A 21,498-nucleotide genomic window follows, 5' to 3' on the forward strand; every position below is an offset into this window, starting at 1 on the left:
TTAATGTGGGAGAGCTGGTTCATAAACTACAAAGCCCCTACACCAGGGCATCAGTTTTAACTTAACTCACAGACAGATTTCAGAAAAGTAACCACCCGTGTGGTCAGAGTTGATGAGTATCCATGCCTCATTTTATACCAAATGTATTCAAGATCAACACATGCACTTGTGGGAAAACATTCCCAAAAGTGCTTAGTTCTCTGTTTCAACAACATCGGGCAGATTAGCAAGATATGAAATCAGGTCTCTTCCACGCCAACCTGATTGCAAAATCTACACCATTTCATGTCCTCGTGTTGATTTCTAAGATTAAGAATTTGGTTATTGTGCATCACATTTAATCTGAATCTCATACATGCATTTCTATTAGCCCTACATGGATATTTCAACAAGTAGTTTACTATTTTAGGAAAACATTTCCAAAATGAATACACTTGTTTGTAAAGCTTAGAATCTGCCACTTTACTCATGGTCATTGACCAATCATTCCCAGGTATGATGTGTTTACATTTGTTAGGCTTATTCATCAGAGTACTCCTTGCAATGCCCAGATCCTCCAACGTGTTTCCAACCTCCTTATTTAATGTAATCAACGTAAAAGGGCAGGCTAAGTCACTTCCTGCCTGCACTGTGTATTAATGCCAAGGATGTACTGGCAGTGCATTCGGTTGTAAATTATTTAAAGAGTGCCTGGAGGATCAGACCCCGTTTTATGGCTTAAGACTATTGAGTGCTTAAATTGTGAGTTCAAAGTATGCACGTGTTTTTGCTACATCTGAGAAAATTAATGATCCGACTCGCTTTTTTGTATCCAAATAATGGCCAAATATTGTTTTGCACTTTGAAGACGATTATTATGATGTTGTTTTATTTCTGGGTTCTTAATAATTGATATTTTTATATTTGCTGATTCTAGGCTGCAGTTATGAGATTTTAAGCTTGAAGTTATCCTTTCTGAGTAGTTATGTGTTGAAGTTTTAAAATATTGATATGTTATGATCTATTGATATGTCATGTATTATGTAATCCTTTATGAAGATGCACACATGTTTCTTTATTAGTTGGTAAGCTTCTTAAATGTATCTGTGTTGTTGCTTTTATGATTCTTGGATCCAAATAAAGCATAATTGACTGACTGATCCATCTTTGCAGCAAGCCGGCCCACCATGGCATGACTCTGGGGGAACCCTGTCCAGGTGGTTGGTACGGGGACTGTCTTGCACCCTGCCACCCCCACCTATTCTCTAGAGAGATTTTCTCACCCTATACCCAAGTAGGGGTCTTCCTCTGTAGGGGCCCGGTGTGCTTTCAGGCTCTGTCACCTGATGGCCGCATCTCTGCATAGAGGCGCCCCGCTGGTCTCATATCCTGCTGGGTCTTCAGATTGTTTTTCTGTTTCACTGCCACCAAGGACTCCATTGGGCATTGCAGACTTCTGCGTTCTTTATCACTATTGTTTTCTTATTTCTGCATCTTAACGACATTTATCAAATGTGTGCAACCTCCTTCATGTACTAAGATCCTCATTATGGGGAAGCGAGTGTTCTATAAAAAATGGCACCACAGCATATCAACATATAAATGATGAACTAACATTCAAAATGTTCATAGTTTTGGGAATTAAGAGCGTATGTACTATTGGACAAATGTGCGTTTGCAGTTGGGGACCTGGTAAACTAGAAAGTACACTCTCACAACTCACCACCTAAACCTTAAAGCAGCTATCTAAACCCTTCCGAATTAGCACTGGGCATGTCAGAATATAGGTATCCGATTAGTCTGTACAATTACTGTGAGTGATAAGGTATCTAGTACATACACGCATATTCAGTAGCTGCGGGTGGGTAAGAAGAGTCAGTCATACCTGTCAAGATTCACATGACCATGCATGGGAAGGCCTTCCACCCAGATTTTTAATTGGACTTCTGTAGTTTTTCCAGAATCCAAAGCGGAAAAAACAGGACTGGCTGGCCTTTTCGCGGATGGCCACAGAAATACTTCAGAGCTCTGGATTCAGTTGAAGAGCCAGTGCCTCATTTTGCGATGCCTGCAACAGGGGTCTGCAACCTTTGGTTCTCCAATGTTTTGCACTACAACTCCCATCAGCCCTAATCAGTATAGTCAAAGGTGAGGAATCATATTGCAGACCTACGGCCTATAAGGAATGGCTTCAGCCTCTCTCAGGAATCATGTTAAACTCGAAACATCATCCACAATAGCTAGGTTGGCAAATGGGAACCCACGTGGCACTGTATTACGCTATAAATCCCATGGGGATACAAGGTCCTCAGCCCGGAAACAAAGGCTGCAAGAAACTCTCCATGAGTATATATGACAGGCATGGAGACATTTAGCAGCCTTCTGAAATGCCATCAATGCTATTCTAGTGACTGAATGGGGGGGCAAGAGGGGTAAGATAAGTGATTGGGGGTGACTAAACTCACAGAGCTGCTGTAGGCATTACCATCCCTCCAGCTCCTGCTAATTGAATGATGTGAAGTTGAAACCTCTCCCACTCTTTCACAAGCCAGAAATAAGGATTACGTGGCCTATTTGATTGCTCAGCTGGGTTCCTACAGAGTTTATTTATTTACCTCTGGTTCTTGTGCTTTATCCCACAAACAATTTCCATGTAGGCCTCTTGTCCAATATACTGGATGGCTTCGCCTCACCTTTCTCTTTGCCTCTGTTCAATACAGCAGTTCACTTTTGATGATTTCCTCCAGGCCTGCTAGCGCTTGTTTAAACAACCATTCGCATGATTTGGCGGACTGGTGTTTGAGTGAATTTTGCCATCTTTTATTCCCCATGTGGTCATTAAGGAATCGCTGTCACGTGTACTCATCTTTAGTCGCCTTAGGATTTGTCCGCGACTGGCGGGCACCGGTAGGCTCACTGCTGCTGCCACATCAGCCTTCTGCTTCTCAGGCGCTAGCGGTGGAATCTGCTGGGAAGAAAAGCGTAACTCCTCATTGGGGTTCACTCTGAGGCACTTATGCAGTCATCCTATGGCATCCAGAACTAGGGGCTCTATAAAAGATGACTGAAACCAGTCCATGGGAAGAGTTTTGTGCCATTTAAGCTGGTGCAAGCTTGCCAAATCCCCATGAGCCATGCGTCCATGTTATGATATCAAGGAAATTGAAGTAAAGGGTACTTATACTTCTAAAAAGCCCTGATAGGCTTGATCCCATGTTAATCTCCAGATCACTGTATTAAAAATCTGAGACTAATTCATTTGAATATGGAGATTCATGGAAGAGTTTAAGTTGTACAATCTTTAAATAACCATTACAAACATTTCCTTTGTCAAATCATTAGGTCAAAAGAGGAAATGTTAAAGTTTATGCACCTCATGAATTCAGTGTGGACCATATGTGGCCGAGATGTGATAACAGCCTTCGATCTATCTTCCTTCCCAAAGGTGTGCGACTTAGGTGGTAAGTATGATACATTTGTACAATAACTTAGGATTCTTTATATTAAAACTAACTTCAGAGCACCTGTTGATAAGCTTCTGATTTTACAACATTGTCCAGATTTCATGAATCCGATTTTACAATATCATTAAAGCTGCCCAGACCATATGTCAATGCTTCAACAAAGTCTTTGTTTGCTTTGCTAATATGCACGTGGTTCCTGCATAGGTCAACTTGTTAGGAACCTGTACAATGATCCATGCACCCCTGTGCAATGGGTTGGTTCATACGATTAATGAAGAACAATGCAAACAGTGACTTTGAATATTGCTTATGTAGATGTATGGCTCAGACTTCTGTAAGCAATAATTATTGTTAAAGCATGCGACATTCAGAGGGTCTAAAACTCTTCATGTCCTGTTAAAGGACCACACATGGGTAAATACTAGCTGGGGTAACAAACATTCAGACACACATACATATATTCAACTTTATATTTAACTACCTGGGGTACCCGGCGTTGCCCGTGTCCTGATCGAGTGGTGTCTCGTGTGCCCTGAAAAATATTGCTCTTGTCCTCTTGTCGGCAATTCTTGCTTCAGTTTGCTCTGCATCTCATTTGCCCTGGAGAAAGTTGCTCTTGTCCTCAGGTTGGCAAGTCGTGCTGCTGTTTGTTGTTGTGTTTCAGAAGCTCTTGATATTGATTTTCGCTTTGCATCAGATGGAGCTTTTCCAAGTGATATTCGTTTTTTGTGCGGCATGTTTCCGTAACTCATTGGCTTCAGCACATTTTAGAAAATGTCCAAGAAAGATTGATTGATTGTGCTCTTTTCTCGTTAATGAACTTAAGTAAACTGTAACATTGCCATTTCCCATATTTGGGGTGGCGTGATAAAAAAAATGTATATATATATTTTTTTTAATTCTCTTTATACATGCTTTAATAAACACTTTCAAACTGTAAACAGTAGTAATAAATGTCAAAGGAATAATCTACAGATCGAACATTTTGTTTCAGACACTTTGCCAAATGTTTCCTCCTTCTAGTACCTACTGTAGTGAATCGGGGTGAGCATCAGTTAATCACGGTGTCTACAGAGTACATTTTTTGCATCCAAACATAGACTACAATCTTGCACCAGACAAATGACTAATCCATGCAAAATTTGGTAGCAGTGAGTTCAACAGAGTAAATTTGTATAGCCGGACAAACACACACACCCACAACCCAAAAATGTTGTGCATATGAGATTCTTGCATCCCAACATAGACTACAATCTTGCCCCACACAAAAGAGGAATCCATGCAAACTTTGGTAGACGTGGGTTCAACTGTGTTGATTTGTATAGCCGGACAAACATACAATCATGCATACATTCAGCTTTATATATTAGATTATTATGGTGTGCACTACATTGCCGTAGTGTGAGAAGGTGAGCATCTTAGTGTTTTCCCGCGTAAATTTCTCACGTAAGTGCTGAAGTTCACATAAGGTAAAACCTTTTTTAAATGTTGGGGATTTTCCAATTTTTACCACCAACTTCTGGGTAAAGAGAAAACGTTCAATCATTTTCAGAAGATATTTTACCTTGCAGAATCCCACGTGAGGTAAATACCACATAACATAATTTGAGAGGTGGTAAAACAGGAGATATTTGAAATGACACAAGTGTGTACCATTACCACCAAACTCCTAATGATGCACTTAGTCATTTAATGCAAAAGATATTTGTTTAACTATTACGAAATTTAAAACATAGATTTGAAGCTTCACTAGAACACTTTTCAAATGGAGGTATTGTAAGGTCAAAGTAACTATTCATGTAGCCCTAGTAAGGTTAGACTGTTAGAATTTGGTAGCTACTAATTAACTGGCAAGGCGACTTTAAAAAGTGTCAATTAGAAAGAATGTATTACATGGGGCACGCCAATGTGTGGCATAGGTTTCAGAAACAGAGTAATAGTGTTCACAGAATAATTCTGACTGCACGTTTTGTATAAGTGTAACAATCAATAACACCTGCACTACAGCAATGATATGCCGCTCAGGCTACATTGACAATACAGAAAGAAACCTACAGAAACAAAATGATGATACATTACATTTGTATAACAAAACACATATAATACACTGGGCCTCATTACGACCCTGGCGGTACGGAGTGAATGGCGCCGTAAAAGATGCCGGCGCCGTTCACCCCGTACCGCCGCATTAAGAGTTCCCCTCGCGGGACACGGTAAGCACGTCTGGGATAACCAGGCGTGCTTACCGGGTCCCGCGAGGGGAAGAAGGAGCAAACAACGGGCCATCTTGTAATGGCCCGTTGTTTGCTCCCTCTCCCATTCCCATTCAGCCCTATAGGGGCTGAAATGGGAATGGGGAAGGACCGTGTCCGGGTCCTTGGAGGGAGGAATTACCTGGCCTTCCGAAGTCAGAATGGCCTGGTAAGTCCTCATTCCGAGGACCCGGACCCCGACACGATTTCGGCACAGCCATGCCGCCAATAGCGGCATGCTTACCGCCGAACTCATAATGAGGGCCACAGACTGGTGGCATATTGTGCTATCTGGCTGTTTTGGAATCATTGGTCATTTCAACACACTTCAACCTAATTGGATGACCTCATGTAGACATTACATTGTTGACAAATGTTTCGCCAGATACAACAATATCGCAGCCTTCAACAGAACAGAAAGTTTCATGTTGTTAGTGATACCTCTTTTGAAGGTATTGATCCAACTGTTTTGCATCATACACAAAGACATTTTGTAGGTTCTAGATCTATGCAAGAGTGGGAACCTGTAGAGAAATGCATGAATTCTTTTTTTTTTATTCTATCTTCCTTTTAGAAAGATCATTTATATCGACGGCATCAATTTATTACCTCAAAAGCATTACATAAGAAAAGGACAAAATATCAAAACCTACTCAATCATAGTTTGGTGTCGAGAAGCTGAAAGAGAAATAATGGAAACCAGAGACATATGCCACATGTCCTAATGTGATGAACTATTGTGGCACAGTGATGTTGGTCAGGGAAATGACATCACTCAGTAGCAGAGGTTCCATATGTGTCAGTTTTTGAGAGAGTGATTTTGTCGAATGGGAGCCTATTGCAAAACCCATGGATGTCAAAATATGTACGCACAGAGATAACACATATATTCAATGTGAATACTGAATAGCACCATGTATACCTATATCTATCTTGCCCCAGAGTGCGTCCTTTATTTACGATAACTGTCTAACACACAACCCGAAGTCAGTGGTGTCAGATACCTGCAAGCAAGAAAGGAAACATTTGTCTTGTGACTAATCTTCCAATGGGCTAAACATCTTTACTTTGAAATCTACGGAATGCACATGGAACACGCACACAAATGAAGAGCGGTTCAACTGAAAATGCATGAGCAATGGAAGTGAACCTCTGCAGGACGGTTCCTACAGTTTTGGCTGTAGAAGGCAATGCACTGTTGATGTGACAGGGACCTTTCTGAGTCTAGTAGCTACATTGATGCCTGAATACATATAGTGCAAACATATACAAATACATCTTTTGGCTTTATCGTCTGTTACCTCTCATTCAAAATACACAGGACCAAGAATGCCGAAGCAGCATGGTAACAGCTTGCGCTCCTCTGCAAAGTCAAGCATTTCATCCCTGCCGGGAGTTTCAGAATAGTTGTCGATGTCATGGTCATCTCCAACTTGAACAGTGGCAACGCCCTACTCTCAGGAGTCCCGGGGGTCACCTTGGCTCCTCAGAAAGATGTCCACGGCACTTCAGCGCTCCTTATGACACAACCAACAAAATTCATTCACATCCGCCCCATCCTACACTGGCTACCCATTTCAAGCACGCCTAATGATCAAGAGTGCCTGCATCACCTACAAAGCTATCACACCAAAACACGACTCGAATTGGCCGGGAAACCCGCCATCTCTCGGACATCAGCACTACCAGAAATCTCAATAAGAACTGCAATAGGGGACTGCTGTGAGGACTGTCTCTGGAACAATATGGCAATGCAGATAAGACTGGCCCTTTTCATTCTACACTTCATGAAGAACCTAAAGACCCTACGCTTAAAAGACCTTCTTTCTAATTTCTGATCACTTAAGTAAAACCTATTCAGCACCTCTATACATCCCCTCACCTGCTCACCCTACTCATTCCATATATAAAATCCATACATACATTCCTCTAAATATGGATTGTTACTTCCATCATACACCAGTTATAGCTTTACACACCAGGTATCCTCATCATATCCTAAATTAAGCCTCATATTCCCAAATGCTGCCATAATATGCAAAGCATACCATCCTTAATTAGGGTACTACCATTCTGTACCACGTATAGAATCATATGCCAGGTATGGCCGTCATATGTAAGGTACAGCCTCACATCTGCAGGTGCTGCCATCATGTGCCAAGGGGAGCCTCAAATGCTATCTAATTTAGCAACAAACCCTGACAGGAGGGGGTGTTAATGGAGCAGGTAATGCTCCGGCCCAATTAGCAGCCTGAGCAAAGCCAGAGTAATGCCCCTGACCACAGGGGTTTATTGCTATTAGTATCCCAGCACATTGTACCGAGATACTAATAGTGTAGTTTTTGAGTTGATAAACGCTGTGTTTGCCGTTTCTGAACTACAAAACAAGATGGCCACCATGGATGAGGGAGAAGGGTACTAAACGTAGTCCATTCTCCCTTTCCATGGTGGCCATTGCTGCGTCAGGGATACGCTGGGAACACTAGTGTTCCCGGCGCTGGCAAGAGACAAGGGAGCGCCTGGTAAGTGGGGTGGGGTTGGGGGGTAATTAAATATGTGGAAAGGGGAGAGGGGGTTGGGGGAAGAGGATACAGGGGAGCACACTTATATCGGTCACAGCAGGAGAAGATATCGCCCAACAGTTCAGAGGAGGCTCAGAGCGGGGGCTCTACTATGTGGTAAAATCCCTGTTCTGAGCCTCCCGATTGGCTGGGAGGCTGCAACCACACCTCCGCTGTGTATTAATGCCTGATAATGCCTTTGCCTAATATAGTAACCATATACAGAGGCCAAGTGGAACCTCAAATAAATTGCTAATCCCACAAAGGCCGGGATGGTCATCCTTGGCACCTGGAGGCTGCTGCAATGGTACCTGGCACAGCATAAAGTATGATCACATTACATTCCAGCTACCCACCTTAACACGCACAAGGTGTGAATTCCACACTTGACACAAATAGAGAGCTGTCTTATTTTATTTAGACAGAGGTACACTTCCATATAAAATAATACATATTTTAATCGTTATATACAAAACATTAATAATTTCAACATTATAAAACACATAAAAAACAATACATGATCTAACGTTCACAGAGGACCTTGGTCACTAGAGCAACAACACAACAATTTCTGAATTGGGTCTTATCATCACAAAAATGAGTGTGTTACATATATTCTATCCTCCTCCACACAGCCCCTGAAAAAAGAGGACAACCTAGCTCTGTACAAGTATAGTTCGATCACATTACAATACGTATGTAATTCACAACAGCCCATGTTTGTATTTGCATTTGTATTTATTGAAGAACAAAGGAGTCATTTCTGTCTGAGTAAGGAATAACAGAGAGCAGAGGCAATTCTAGCATGAGGTGCCTTTACAAAAGGAAAGGTATTGTTGAATTGAATGACGTATACTGGCTGATAATGGGGTAAGAATATCAACATATACCAGGGTCAAGAGGACATACGACACAACAATATTAACATTGAGACCCGGAGTCTGTTTTTACGTATTTGCGATGTACATAGAGTAGTCCTTTTGGCCGAATGCAGGAGATTCCGGTGGGTCAGTTAGTTTGGTTCGGAAGATGATAATAATAATAATAATAATAATAATAATAATAATAATAATAATAATAATAATAATTTAATAATAATTAATAATAATAAAAATAATTCATAATAATAACAATTTCGCATTTATATAGTGCTACGAACCCTCAGGTATCTGAGCGCTGCTTGTTAGCAGGCTCAGCAGGGATGTGAAAGCGAGCGCTCCACTCGCTGCGCCACTTGACCGGCATAGTTCCTCTACAAGCGATGAGGGGAAAAGGAGCAAAATCGGGAGGAGGTGCAGAGGGTCGTGGACTGATGGGTTCTAGAGGAATCAGGAGCAGAGATGCAGTCAGTGAGATAGTGGGCGGAAAGACCATGGATTAATTTATGAACACATAGTACACATTTAAGGAGAGATTCATAATGCATGGAGAGCAACCAGCGTGTTACTGGTAGATCATTGTGGGGGTTGGGGGGTCTGGCTGGGTTCAAGCGGGGGCGTGATGTAAACTTGAGAAGTTTGTTGAGCAATGCTAAATAGCAGAAGGGCAGACAAAGGAGTAGACTCACAAACTCCTTGAGTTTGTTGAACACAAGAGTGGAGATAAGGGTTTAAGCATAGTGGGCCGTAAGCTGTGGGGGAATCTTCTAATTTTAAGCTGCTCAGGTCTGTCTTTGTTGGCAATGGCTGCGATGAACTGGAAGAATTGCAGGTCCCTGTTAAAGAGAACCCCAACGTTGTGAGCCATGGGTTGAGGGTGAAGAAGCAGGGAGGAAAAGGTGGGAGAAGGGAGTGTGTGGTTGGAATTGGAGGTAGACATTAGGCAACATAGAGCCATCCAGTGGCGGATGGTGGATAGGAAGTTGGTTTTGGTGCATTTAGAGATGCCAACGGTGAAGGAGGGGAAGGAGATAAAGATCCGAGTGCCATCAGTGAAGAGGGTTTCTAGCTAATCCAAAAGAGGAATTAGGTCTGCAGAGGGAGGACGTGTACAGAGTGAAGATGAGCGGGATTAGCACCAATCCTTTACGATGCCTCTGGGGTAGAGCTTTCAGGGAGGAGATTCTTGAGTTCCGTAAGAAGGAAAACGAGTGGTTAGATAGATAGACGGACATCCACTTAAGTGCATTGTACTTGAAACGAAGTATGAAATGCATTTGAAGATGGGAGAGATGAGCCACAGTGTCAAATGTAGCAGAAAGGCCAGGAAGAGGGAGGATGGAGGAGAGTTGGGTGTGGTGCGCAGTGGTAAGAGAACTGGTGATGTGAGCAAGAGCTGTCTCATGGAGTGTTTGGACCAGAATCCGGATTGAAGGGGGACAGCAAATGAGTGTTCCTCTAGATAGCTGACTCAGCTGTTAACTAGAACCCTGTTAAGGATCATCTGAGAGTGGCAGGAGAAATAGAAGTCTGCAAAATGAAGGGTTTGCTTGGGTCAGCACTTGGTTTAAGTACAAGAGGCATGCCATTGCCTTTTTTGTTGCAGGCTGGAAAGATGCCAGTTGAGAGAGAGGTTAAATAGGGTAGAGAGGTGAGCAGAGGGGACAGGTGGTGCGAGGGGGTTAATGGGGGCGCAGGATGGGTTGGTAGACTAAAGGATGGGTAGGAGTTCAGATTAGAAGTAGATAAAGTTACAGGGGAGATGTGTAGATAAGGAGGATGAGGGATGGGTTAGGAGAGATAGAAGGGCGGCTAGGGTGTTTTGTATTTTGATGGCTTTACAGAGGTAGAAGGCAAAGTTACCAGCATAGGGAGGGATGGAAATTGAGAACTTCTTGTAGAGAAGTATGGATGGTTAGCAAGGGTGCAAGCGGAGAAAGAAATAAGATTCGTGTAACAGGGGGATTGGCAGCATTGCAAGCTGTGCTTAGGGTCAGGAGAGAATACCTATAGGCAGTGAGGAGAGTGGGAGATCGTTCTTTGGGGCAGCGGCATAAGCAGCGATGCATGGTTGTCATCTGCAAATGATGCCTCGGTAGATCCGTAGCTGAGGGCATGGGTGGGAGGATGTGAAGCACTGGGCTGGGCCCGGATCATTAAAGAGGGTGAAAAGCATGCAGTTGAATTCAATGAAACCGAGTCAATGTAGTGAGCCAGTTGGGGAGAGAGCTTGGAGCAAGACTTTGACTTGAAGGGAGACTGCGCGAGGAATAGAGATGGTTAAGTGAATGAGGTACCATGAGTGGGATGGTGGCATTGCCTCTTTAACATGCACAGGAGTAATAAATACACCATGAAAATGTCAAAGAAAAACTCTTGTCATAGTGCTGCCAACAAGCCAGTCCTCAGACCTAGCCCCAGATGTCGGGGTTTCCAGCATCACAGACAGGGCACTATGAACTCTAATTCCTTACCACACGGGGCACAGTGCCCTTTTGTGCGAGAGATACTCATGAACAGGAAGGCACATCAGAGAGACTGATAGGCTTGGAAGATTGCCAATCACACATCATAAAGTTTCACATGTGACTGAATGTGCCCAAAACGTAAGCTCTAAGAAGGCCCTTTCTTCTCGCAAAGTTTCTAAAATACACTGTATGTTACTCCTTGTGTCTTTATCTCTGCTCCTCCCTATGCCACCACACTTGAAGAAGCAAGGCTCCACTGCTTTCTCTGTACCTCTCACTCTTCAACACTCCACTCCACAATACATGCAGATACAAGGGTTTCTCTCTCTCTGTGGACACAGAAGAGTGCTCTCATCTCACAACTCTCCCGAGGGAGACAAGCCTATAGTAGAACAGAGAGATTTCCCAATGATAAAGATCTTCTAAGCGGCCAATCTGGATTAGAAACTGTTGCACACTTTTCACCACTGTCAACATACAACTGGCTCTTCCCCAGCCCTCTAGGCATATACAATGTAACAGCCTATTGGAAAGCCCATCAATTGCACCATATGCCAGACCAGGTCCACTGATTGTTAGGCAATGTTTAATTCCTTTCACTTTTGCAATCTCCACTCCATTTTGGCCTCTCTGGAATGTTTCATTGCATTGAAATAAGACGACTTAATATCCGGTCAGAGGCAGATAATGTGGATTTTATTCAGCTTGAATATGGATGAACGCCTATCTGAAGCCAATATTCAGTATACCCCTCATCAGGCTTGCCCTTTTTCTACCTGAGCTTGTTAAACACCACTTGGTACCACAGCAGAAGGTCTCAGCCAGCTGTCTGTATTGCTGGTGTGCTAAAGACTTTAGTTGGCATTTTAGTCTCTCGCAAATAAGGTTATCCAGTCCCTGATGGCAGTCCGACTCCATTATAGAAAACATATACATACATTTATCTCATCAAGGAAAGAATGGACATTGGGGTACATTCTCTCCTTGCTCATGACAGTTGGAGTTCGCAGGAAAGGACCGCCTGAGGCCTTTCCCCATCGAGATCACCGCAGAGACTGGAAGCTGCAATCACCAAAGTAAGCCCCCTGGGGCTGTGAATGCAACATTGCTTCACTGCTGTTGATGATCGTAAAAGTAAAGAAAATGGAAAGCAGCATTATGTACCGTTAAAGGAAAAAGAAAAGCAGCATGTTTTGCCACTTGTCACATTGCACACTGCCCCTGGACCGCATGCGCATAGCACCCAGAAGCCTGACTCACACAGATTCCTCCGACAAAGCAAGCCATTCCAACATGGCCAGCCAACATAGAAGCACTGGATTGCTTCCTGTTTAATGTTTATTACGATCTGGTTGGGCAAGGCCTGCTGCATCAAAGCCAATAGCGCAGCCAGCAGACTAAGTTAGCCCACTTCCCAAGGCCCCACTCCTACGGCTTCTGTCTGAGCCTGTCGGGGCGTGTAGGAGCGACAAGGAACATTGTTCAGCCCATGCTCTATACTCCCCTCCATGCTGACACCTCTAAAGTGACTCCTGTCGCCCCATCAAGCAAGCTGATTCTTGGCACCGTCTCATCTCTACGAAACCCAAGTAAGGCTGGCCACATACCCACTGTCGTATGTAGTGTACCTCCTCACTTCCTCCCATTTACGCAGGTCGTCTACAGAACTATACGCCTAGCCAAATCCCATACGTTACCTATCGGCTAAAACGAGCGCCAATTAATGACCTCACTAACTACGTCTCTGACATCCGACACATTCGATCTTCCATGCTTTACTACTTAACTCCCTATTTGTTCACAAGTCTCCAGCCCTATTCGCATCTAGGTACGCTCTTGACTTACTTTGCAGGCCCTTTGGCCCATTTCCAATTTAGGTATGATTTTTACATGATTTTTACATTTCTTGCAGGCCCTTTGGCCCATTTCAAATTTAGGTGTGATTTTTACATGTTTTGCAGGCCCCTTGGCCCATTTAAAATGTATGTGTGGTTTTTACATGTCTTGCAGGCCCTTTGGCCCATTTCAAATTTAGGTGTGACTTTTACATGTTTTGCAGGCCCCTTAGCCCATTTCAAATTTATGTGTGATTTTTACATATTTTTCAGGCCTGTTGGCACATTTCAAATTTAGTTGTGATGTTTACATGTCTTGAAGGCCCTTTGGCCCATTGCAAATATATGTGTGATTTTGACATGTCCTGCAGGCCCTTAACAACCATTGTCCACGTCTCGCCACCAAATCAAACACTGACTCTCTTTGAAAATGGCCCTTGTGCTCCCTAACTAACACCACATCCCACCATCTCCCTTCCTACCCGAGGATAGGCTAACCCACACCACTACTATCCGGCAAAACACTGGATACAAGACCATCCCTACCTCTATGAAACCCCTGCTTGATTACAGGAACAAGAGTCTAGCATCCTGCCAATCCTGGCCATTCCACACCTCTACAATCCATCAAACCAATCAATATAGGAGCTCCCCAAATTCCACAAAACCAGGCTCCCTTGAGTATAGGAACAAGCGTTTAGCTTCCCGCCTATCACACTTGCTGCCCCACTGGCTCCCGGTCCGGGAACGCATCATATTCAAAACTTTATCTCTGACATACAAATGTCTGTCAAACAGCACCCCGATCTACCTAGCCAGACAAATCTCTAAAGCCCAGTCCAATAGAACAACCCGATCTGCATATTCATGCCACCTTGCTATCCCTAGATATAGATGCCAAAAAGCTGGAGGGTGCAGCTTCCCTGTGATTGCGGCAAAACAATTCCCTACCCCTCCCACTGAGATCAGACCCCTCCCTTTGGTCCTTCCGCAAAGGCCTCAAAATGTGGCTCTTCTCCCAAGCTATCAAGAAGAACCACAACCTTACAGCTACTCTCATAACTATGTACTAGCAATCTACTCGTATCCATAACGAACTGTATCTACCATGTGCAAAATGTATTGTATTTTACTACATATCCGCCTCCATATTTTGTAACCCAATGCAACATGCAACTACTGTAACTAAATGCAATATGTAACTACTGTAACCACCATACCTACGTAACCAGTGCCCAGTTGCCTTCGGGTTAGGTGCGCTTTACAAATGTCAAAATAAATAAAGGGATATCAAGCAAACAGACCACAGAGAAACACATAAACAAACAAAATGGGCTCCTGCAGGCAAGAGCAACTCTGTGTCTTCTGATAAGATTTAGGGGAAAAAGTCAGTTTACAGAGAGGGGCAGCGCTGATCTGGACCCGTGTGTCTACGCCAGGTCGAAACATGTGTCGGCTAAGAGTTTAGTTTGTAATGAAGGAGCCAATGGCAAACCAATTGGCTATTTATGGAAGAATAGCTTTTTCTCAACTTCACCTCTGGGAGCACACGCTGGTCAAGGGCCTTCATTCAATTCATACATCACAAAACACATCTCAAGACCAAGCACAATACCCCAAAGAGGCACAATACCTAAAACTGGATGTCAAGTTGCACTGCAACAGGAATACAGGTAAAAGGGGAGGAACATTTCTTCTGAGGTTGATATTAAGAAAGGCTCCAGCAGTGGACCACAAAGGGTGGTGATCGGAGGCAGTGCAGAAGATCTGATGGCAGAGAATTGGCGAGGTGTAGAAAATCGAGGCCAGAAGAAATGTTACTGATGAAAAAGGGAAGCAGAGCAGCAATGGCAAAGAAAGTAGGGTGGGACTGTCAATGCTTAGGTAGAACTGAGGCCAGATGAAGTCAACAGGATGTGGCAAGAGGAAAGGCCAAAAGGCGGAACAAACAAGAAAACACAGGTAGGAAAAACACAGGGATAGCGGAATGCAGAAATAGAGTTCTAGGCGACAGGCCTGATTGCTCGAATGAGCAGAGTGGAAGTGAACAGGATTCTTCTCTACCACCCCATCAAGCTTTCTGGCATCTGTGAATTCTGACTCTGAGACAGGAACAAAGGAACGGACAACTAGTTGGGTTTCACAGCCATCTTTATTTACAGGTTACAAGACGCACCGGAAAGCACACACAGTAATTCTGCCTTCCCATTCTTATATAGGCTTTTTTGAATGATGCAACACCTTTGTGCATATTCCTGCCTTGTCAGAGCATATGTCTGATAGGCCCTTTTAGACAGAGAAAAGCCCTCCCTAGCTTTTGATCGGGTGGTTTATCTGTAACTCACCAAGCCCACATTAGGTAATATTTGTCAAACACTTGCTGACTGACACATAGGGGGTCATTACGAGTTTGGAGGTAGCCATGGTGCTACTAGCACCATGGCTACCTCCAAACTCGTGTCCAGATCTGGGTTCCTTGAATGGGGACGTCCGGGTCATTCCAACCTTGGAGGACCCGGTAAGTGTCATGATCTCTGCTTCCAAAAGATCAGGACTTGCCCGACTCCCTTGGAAGCAGACCCATAACCCCGGTTTCGAGTGCCAGCCAGTCCCAATTGGGACCTTTTGGACCCTGTCCTGGCGCCAGTGGCACCAGGCTCATAAAGATGCCCAGTCCCAGCGCTGGAAGCGCCGGGCTCATAATGCTTGGGTGGACTTACCTGCAGCAGACCATGCTGCTTACTTACCTGCCAGTTGAACCCCTGATCCTCTTCTGTTTGGGACTACTTTTCCTGTTGGGTGGGGCAGGAGCCACTCCCTAGGTTCAGAACACTGGAACTCTTCTGGAAAGCAGGAACTCTTTTCTTACCTAGGCGTGGCTGTGGAAGGAGATACCTAAGCACTACAGGAGGCTATTTAAACCACACCCGATGGATGAATCTTGCTTTGCGTTATTCTGCATTCTCTGCAGCAGAACGCTCATCGTGTCTTCTGCTTCTGATCCTGGGCCTAAGGAAACAAAGGCTTACCATCCTGGAATCCAGTCTTCAGCAGCACCTGTAAAGACAAAGAAAGAACAGGTTAGCACTACGGTCTTCAGTGGCAGCGCATCTCTTACCTGGTCCATCGGCTGTCACCAACGCCTCGCGCTGCATTCCGGCATCTGAAAGACAAAGGCTTACCTACTCTTCGCATGCTCCGGAGGTCTTCGCACTGCTTTCCGGCATCTGAAAGACAAAAGCTTACCAGCTCTTCGCATGCTCCGGAGGCCTTCGGCGCTGCATCCCGCATCTGAAAGACAAAAGAAGGTGCGTTTAAAGACATTGGGCAACTTTATTACTCACGTGCCATTACTCCTTCCCACGCCGAATCCAGTGGGTATTCCAGCACCCTTCAGCTTCTCTAAAGCTCCGAACTTGTACCTGCAAGATAAAAGGGACAGTTAGTGCGCATCGTGAAGCAGGCTACAAGCGCTTACTTACGTGCTTCCAGGCGCTTCTATTCCTCACGCGGGTTCGATCCTCAACTCTCATCAGCCCGCCATCGGCCATTGCCGGAACCCTGCAAAACAAGAGATATCATTACAAAAGACTTTTAAGACATTTGAAGTGCCCAGAACTTACCGTTCGTGCAGTTAACGACGGACAGCAGTCCTCTGAGGTCAAGAGGCCTGCACCCTTATCCAGTGAAGAAACTGGTTACGGCACCCTGCCCCGAGGCAGATGGAGAGCTCGGCGTTCACTTACCTAAGGTGAGGGTGTTAACCTTTGGGGTTCTACAGGAGAAGAGAAAGGGAAGAGGAGAGAGGCACCCAATAACCCCAGTTCATTAATCCCATATTTTCTATCTGCAGACATCTTACTCTTCGAGTCAGACATACAGTGCACAGAGGTCCAGCCCAAAGAGCCAACCGTGTGTTACACATCACCTTTGAAGATACGGCATTCACCCAGTCAAGACCGGCGCCTCTGCGGGAATCAGGTGAGCGTTACAGAACGCAAAGCCTATCGCAAAACTCCCACCCAGGCGCTATGGAAACCTCGGATACCGTCCAGCTAGCCCAGTTACTTGGGGAACTAAGAGCAGAAGTGCATGCAGCCTATCAGGAAACGAATGCTCTAAGAAGGGAACTGATTATTTCCAAGGAGCGAACAGACGATCTCGCTAGACAATTGCTACAGTCACACGCCGGAAAAACTCCGTTACCCGCATCAGGGGCAAATCTTCCTTCAACATCCTCTACGAACCCAGTGCAGATCAACCTACCTGGGAATGTACCTCTGGCTCCGCCCGAACAATTTTCTGGTGACCCAAAGAGGTTTGCAGTATTTATTAATCAGTGCCGGTTGCACTTCTTATGCCGGCCAGCAGCCTTTCCAACTGATCAAGCTAAGGTAGCTTTCGTGCTTTCGTACCTTAGTGGCAATGCGGCAGACTGGTCGATCCCTCTAGTTAATCAAGATGATTCGGTTCTCCATGATTTTCAGGTTTTTCAGCTCAGTATGAAAAACTGTTTGCAAGACATTCACAGGGGCAGGCCTTGGACAATGAGCTCCTTTCATTGCGACAGGGTAATCAAGACCTTTTGGCTTATATTGCGTCTTTCAACAGACTGATAGTGGAAACTCGATGGCCTGAGGACAAAAGGATTACGCTGTTTTATAGAGGTCTACATGGAGAGCTCAAAGATGTGTTAGCCCAAGTAGTGAATCCCCAGCAAGACTGTTCGGACTATATTGACTTAGTCGTTCAAATTGACCACAGACTGCAGAACAGGAAGGCCGATCGTTCCAAGTTTGATGCTCGAGTATTTTCCAAACCACCAACTTCTACCAAAGGAGTAGACTCCGGGCAACCCATGCAAATAGGGGGCCTGAAAGGACCACTAACACAAAAGGAGCGGGAAAGGAGAAAACAGCTGCAATTATGCCTCTATTGCGGAAACTCGGGGCACTTTCTTCGAGACTGTCCGGTGAAACCAGCCAAGAAGGCAGTAGGAGCTGCAGTTACCAGGGTCACAAACTCTGAGCAGGGAAACGACCTCGCCCGACAAGAATAGAGGTCCTCTTGCCGAGCGTTAAAACCAGTTCTGTGACCTCACATTTCGTGATACCTATGGTCCTCATTAGCCCTGAACATCCAGATCGATTACATGCGATTGAAGCTTACGTCGACAGCGGTGCCATCGGCAATTATGTGGATCATGAAATGGTTTTGAGGATGAATCTGACTCTTTGTCCAAAGGCTGTAAAGGACGTCATTACTACGGTGGATGGTACGGAGATAGCCTCCGGACCAGTAACGCATACCACCCAAGAAGTGACGCTAGTAAGTCAAGATGGACACCATGAGAAGATCGTGTTCGATGTGATCAAGGCCCCCCAGTTCCAGATTATTCTAGGAATTCCTTGGTTAGAGAAGCACAATCCTCAGATCGATTGGCGAGCAAGAACGGTTCAGTTTCCAGAATGTGTCTCTACTTGTCACCCTCGACCTGGTGTTGCACTGGCAGCAATTTCCTCAGAGGCTCCTCAGTTACCTCCTGAATACCTAGAATTCCAAGATTTTTTCCGGAAGGATCAGGCTAACTCTCTACCTCCTCATAGGTCTTATGACTGCCAGATAGACCTGATACCTGGATCTACTCCTCCTTGTAGTAGAATTTATGCCCTCACCGAGCCTGAGAATCTTCACCTCCGACAATACCTGGATCAATACCTAGCGAATGGGTTTATTCGTCCTTCCAAGTCCCCTGCTTCCTCAGCTTTGTTCTTCGTTCCAAAAAAAGAAGGGGACCTTAGAACTTGTATAGATTATCGCGCCCTGAATCAGATCACCGTTAAGAATAGATATCCGTTATCTTTGATCCCTGAACTCCTGGACCAAGTCAGAAAAGCATGCATATATACAAAGCTGGATCTTAGAGGAGCCTACCACTTGGTACGAGTAAAAGAGGGCGATGAATGGAAGATGGCCTTCTGCACCAAGTATGGGCTATTTGAATATCAGGTCATTGCTTTCGGACTTTGCAATGCCCCGGCCGCCTTTCAATATTTTATGAACAATGTCCTCAGAGAGCTCATAGATGTGTGTGTTGTTGTTTACATTGACGACATCCTCGTTTATTCTTCATCGGAAACTGAACATCGGAAACACGTGAAAATGGTCCTCGAGAGATTGCGTCAACACAAACTTTTCGCTAAGTTGGAAAAATGTGTTTTCAACGTGACTGAAGTTGAATTCTTGGGATTCATATTATCACCTAGCGGAGTGCGTATGGATTCAAAGAAGGTTGATGCAATTCTCAAATGGCCATCGCCATCCTCCGTAAAAGGTGTTCAAAGCATGTTAGGCTTCGCTAACTTTTACCGCAGGTTTATCCCCGAATTCTCTCGAATAGTCCAGCCCATCAACGCCTTGTTAAAGAAAAACAAACGTTTTGAATGGTCTACCGAGGCGGAACAAGCTTTCCAGAATTTGAAGACTAGATTTATCTCTGCACCGATCTTAAAACATCCTCACCCAGAACTCCCCTACATCGTTGAAACTGATGCTTCGAGCCTTGCCATGGGGGCAGTTCTATCACAAAAGGACCCAGTAACCAATCAGTTGCATCCCGTGGCATTTTGGTCCCGCAAATTCTCGCCTCCTGAAATCAATTACACTATTACTGATAAGGAACTTCTAGCTATCAAGTCCGCCTTTAAGGCTTGGCGGCATTATCTTCTGGGGGCCCGACACACCGTTACTGTGATTACAGATCACCGAAACCTGCAATATTTGAAAACCGCAAAAGCTCAATCCTCTAGGCAACTCTGTTGGGCACTATTCTTTGCCGAGTTTGACTTCATAATTACCTATCGACCTGGTACAAAAAACGGTAAAGCTGATGCCCTTTCTCGGATGGGAGTGGAAGAACATTTGATCAATCCTAAACCTGTACCTATCATTCCCGAACAAAGAATTCTAGGTGTAATCGCCACACAATCCATAGAGGAAGTTAAGGATAAAGCCAGGCTACTGGTAACTCCAGCAGACATACAGAATTGGCATCTGCAGGGAAAGGACTTTACGGTGAAGGACAACCTATTATATTTCCAAGAACGGTTATACCTGCCCAGCACAGATTTACAGAAAAAGGTAATCTCTTGTTATCACGATTCTTTAATGGAAGGACATCCCGGTATGACCAAGACCTCAGAAAAGATCAAGCGCTACTTCTGGTGGCCGTCTTGGAAAAAAGATATCAGAGACTTTATAATGTCCTGTGGAGTATGCGCCCAAAACAAGAGTCAAAAGGAAAAACCAGCCGGCCTCTTACGCCCTATTGACATCCTGCCTCGCCCTTGGCATATGCTTTCTATGGACTTCATCACCGATCTACCTCCATGCTCCGGATACAATACGATCCTAGTAATCGTGGACCTATTCTCCAAGATGGCGCATTTCATTCCACTCAAAGGCTTACCAACAGCAGCAACTCTTGCCCGAGAATTTCTCGAAAACATCGTCCGACTGCACGGTTTTCCTTCAGTTCTAATTTCGGATCGAGGTAGTCAATTTATTTCTCATTTTTGGCGAAGTTGCTGTTGGTCGGCTCAAATTGATGTGAGACTTTCGACCAGCCACCACCCTCAAACCGACAGACAAACCGAGAGGACCAATCAAACTCTGGAACAGTATTTGCGCTGCATGCTACAACAAACTGAAAAAAACTTGGAAAGATATCCTTTGGATAGCCGAATATGCCTACAATAACTCTGTCCACTCGGGAACTGGGAAGACCCCGTTTTTTCTTTTATACGGTAGTCACCCTCGAACCTCGGAGTTGGATCCACTCCAAGATCTTGGAACACCAGCAGTAGACCACCTGCATTCTACAATCACCCAAGCCTTTAAGGAAGCCGTTTCTCACCTTCAAAGGGCTAAAGAACAATACAAGAAAGGAGCAGACCAACATCGGAAGGAGCCCCCCAATATCAAGTAGGAGATCAAGTCTGGTTATCCACCAAATATCTACCTCTAAAAGGACCACGCACATTCAACCCAAGATACCTTGGT

The 21,498-nt window shown here is 44.6% G+C and overlaps 1 protein-coding gene across 2 annotated transcripts in view; it reads left to right on the forward strand.

The window, feature by feature from the left end:
• The window catches only part of ASMT (acetylserotonin O-methyltransferase), a 263,533-nt gene that overhangs the window by 155,971 nt on the left and 86,064 nt on the right, over positions 1-21,498 (forward strand). For both annotated transcript variants that reach the window (XM_069636742.1, XM_069636744.1), the window contains exon 5: positions 3,322-3,440. In XM_069636742.1, the coding sequence (XP_069492843.1) occupies positions 3,322-3,440 (119 nt within the window). The remainder of the gene's footprint in view (positions 1-3,321; positions 3,441-21,498) is intronic.

This window comes from Ambystoma mexicanum, chromosome 7p (genome assembly GCF_040938575.1).
Source record: "Ambystoma mexicanum isolate Mex_15411 chromosome 7p, UKY_AmexF1_1, whole genome shotgun sequence".
NCBI classification, from domain to species: Eukaryota; Metazoa; Chordata; class Amphibia; order Caudata; family Ambystomatidae; genus Ambystoma; species Ambystoma mexicanum.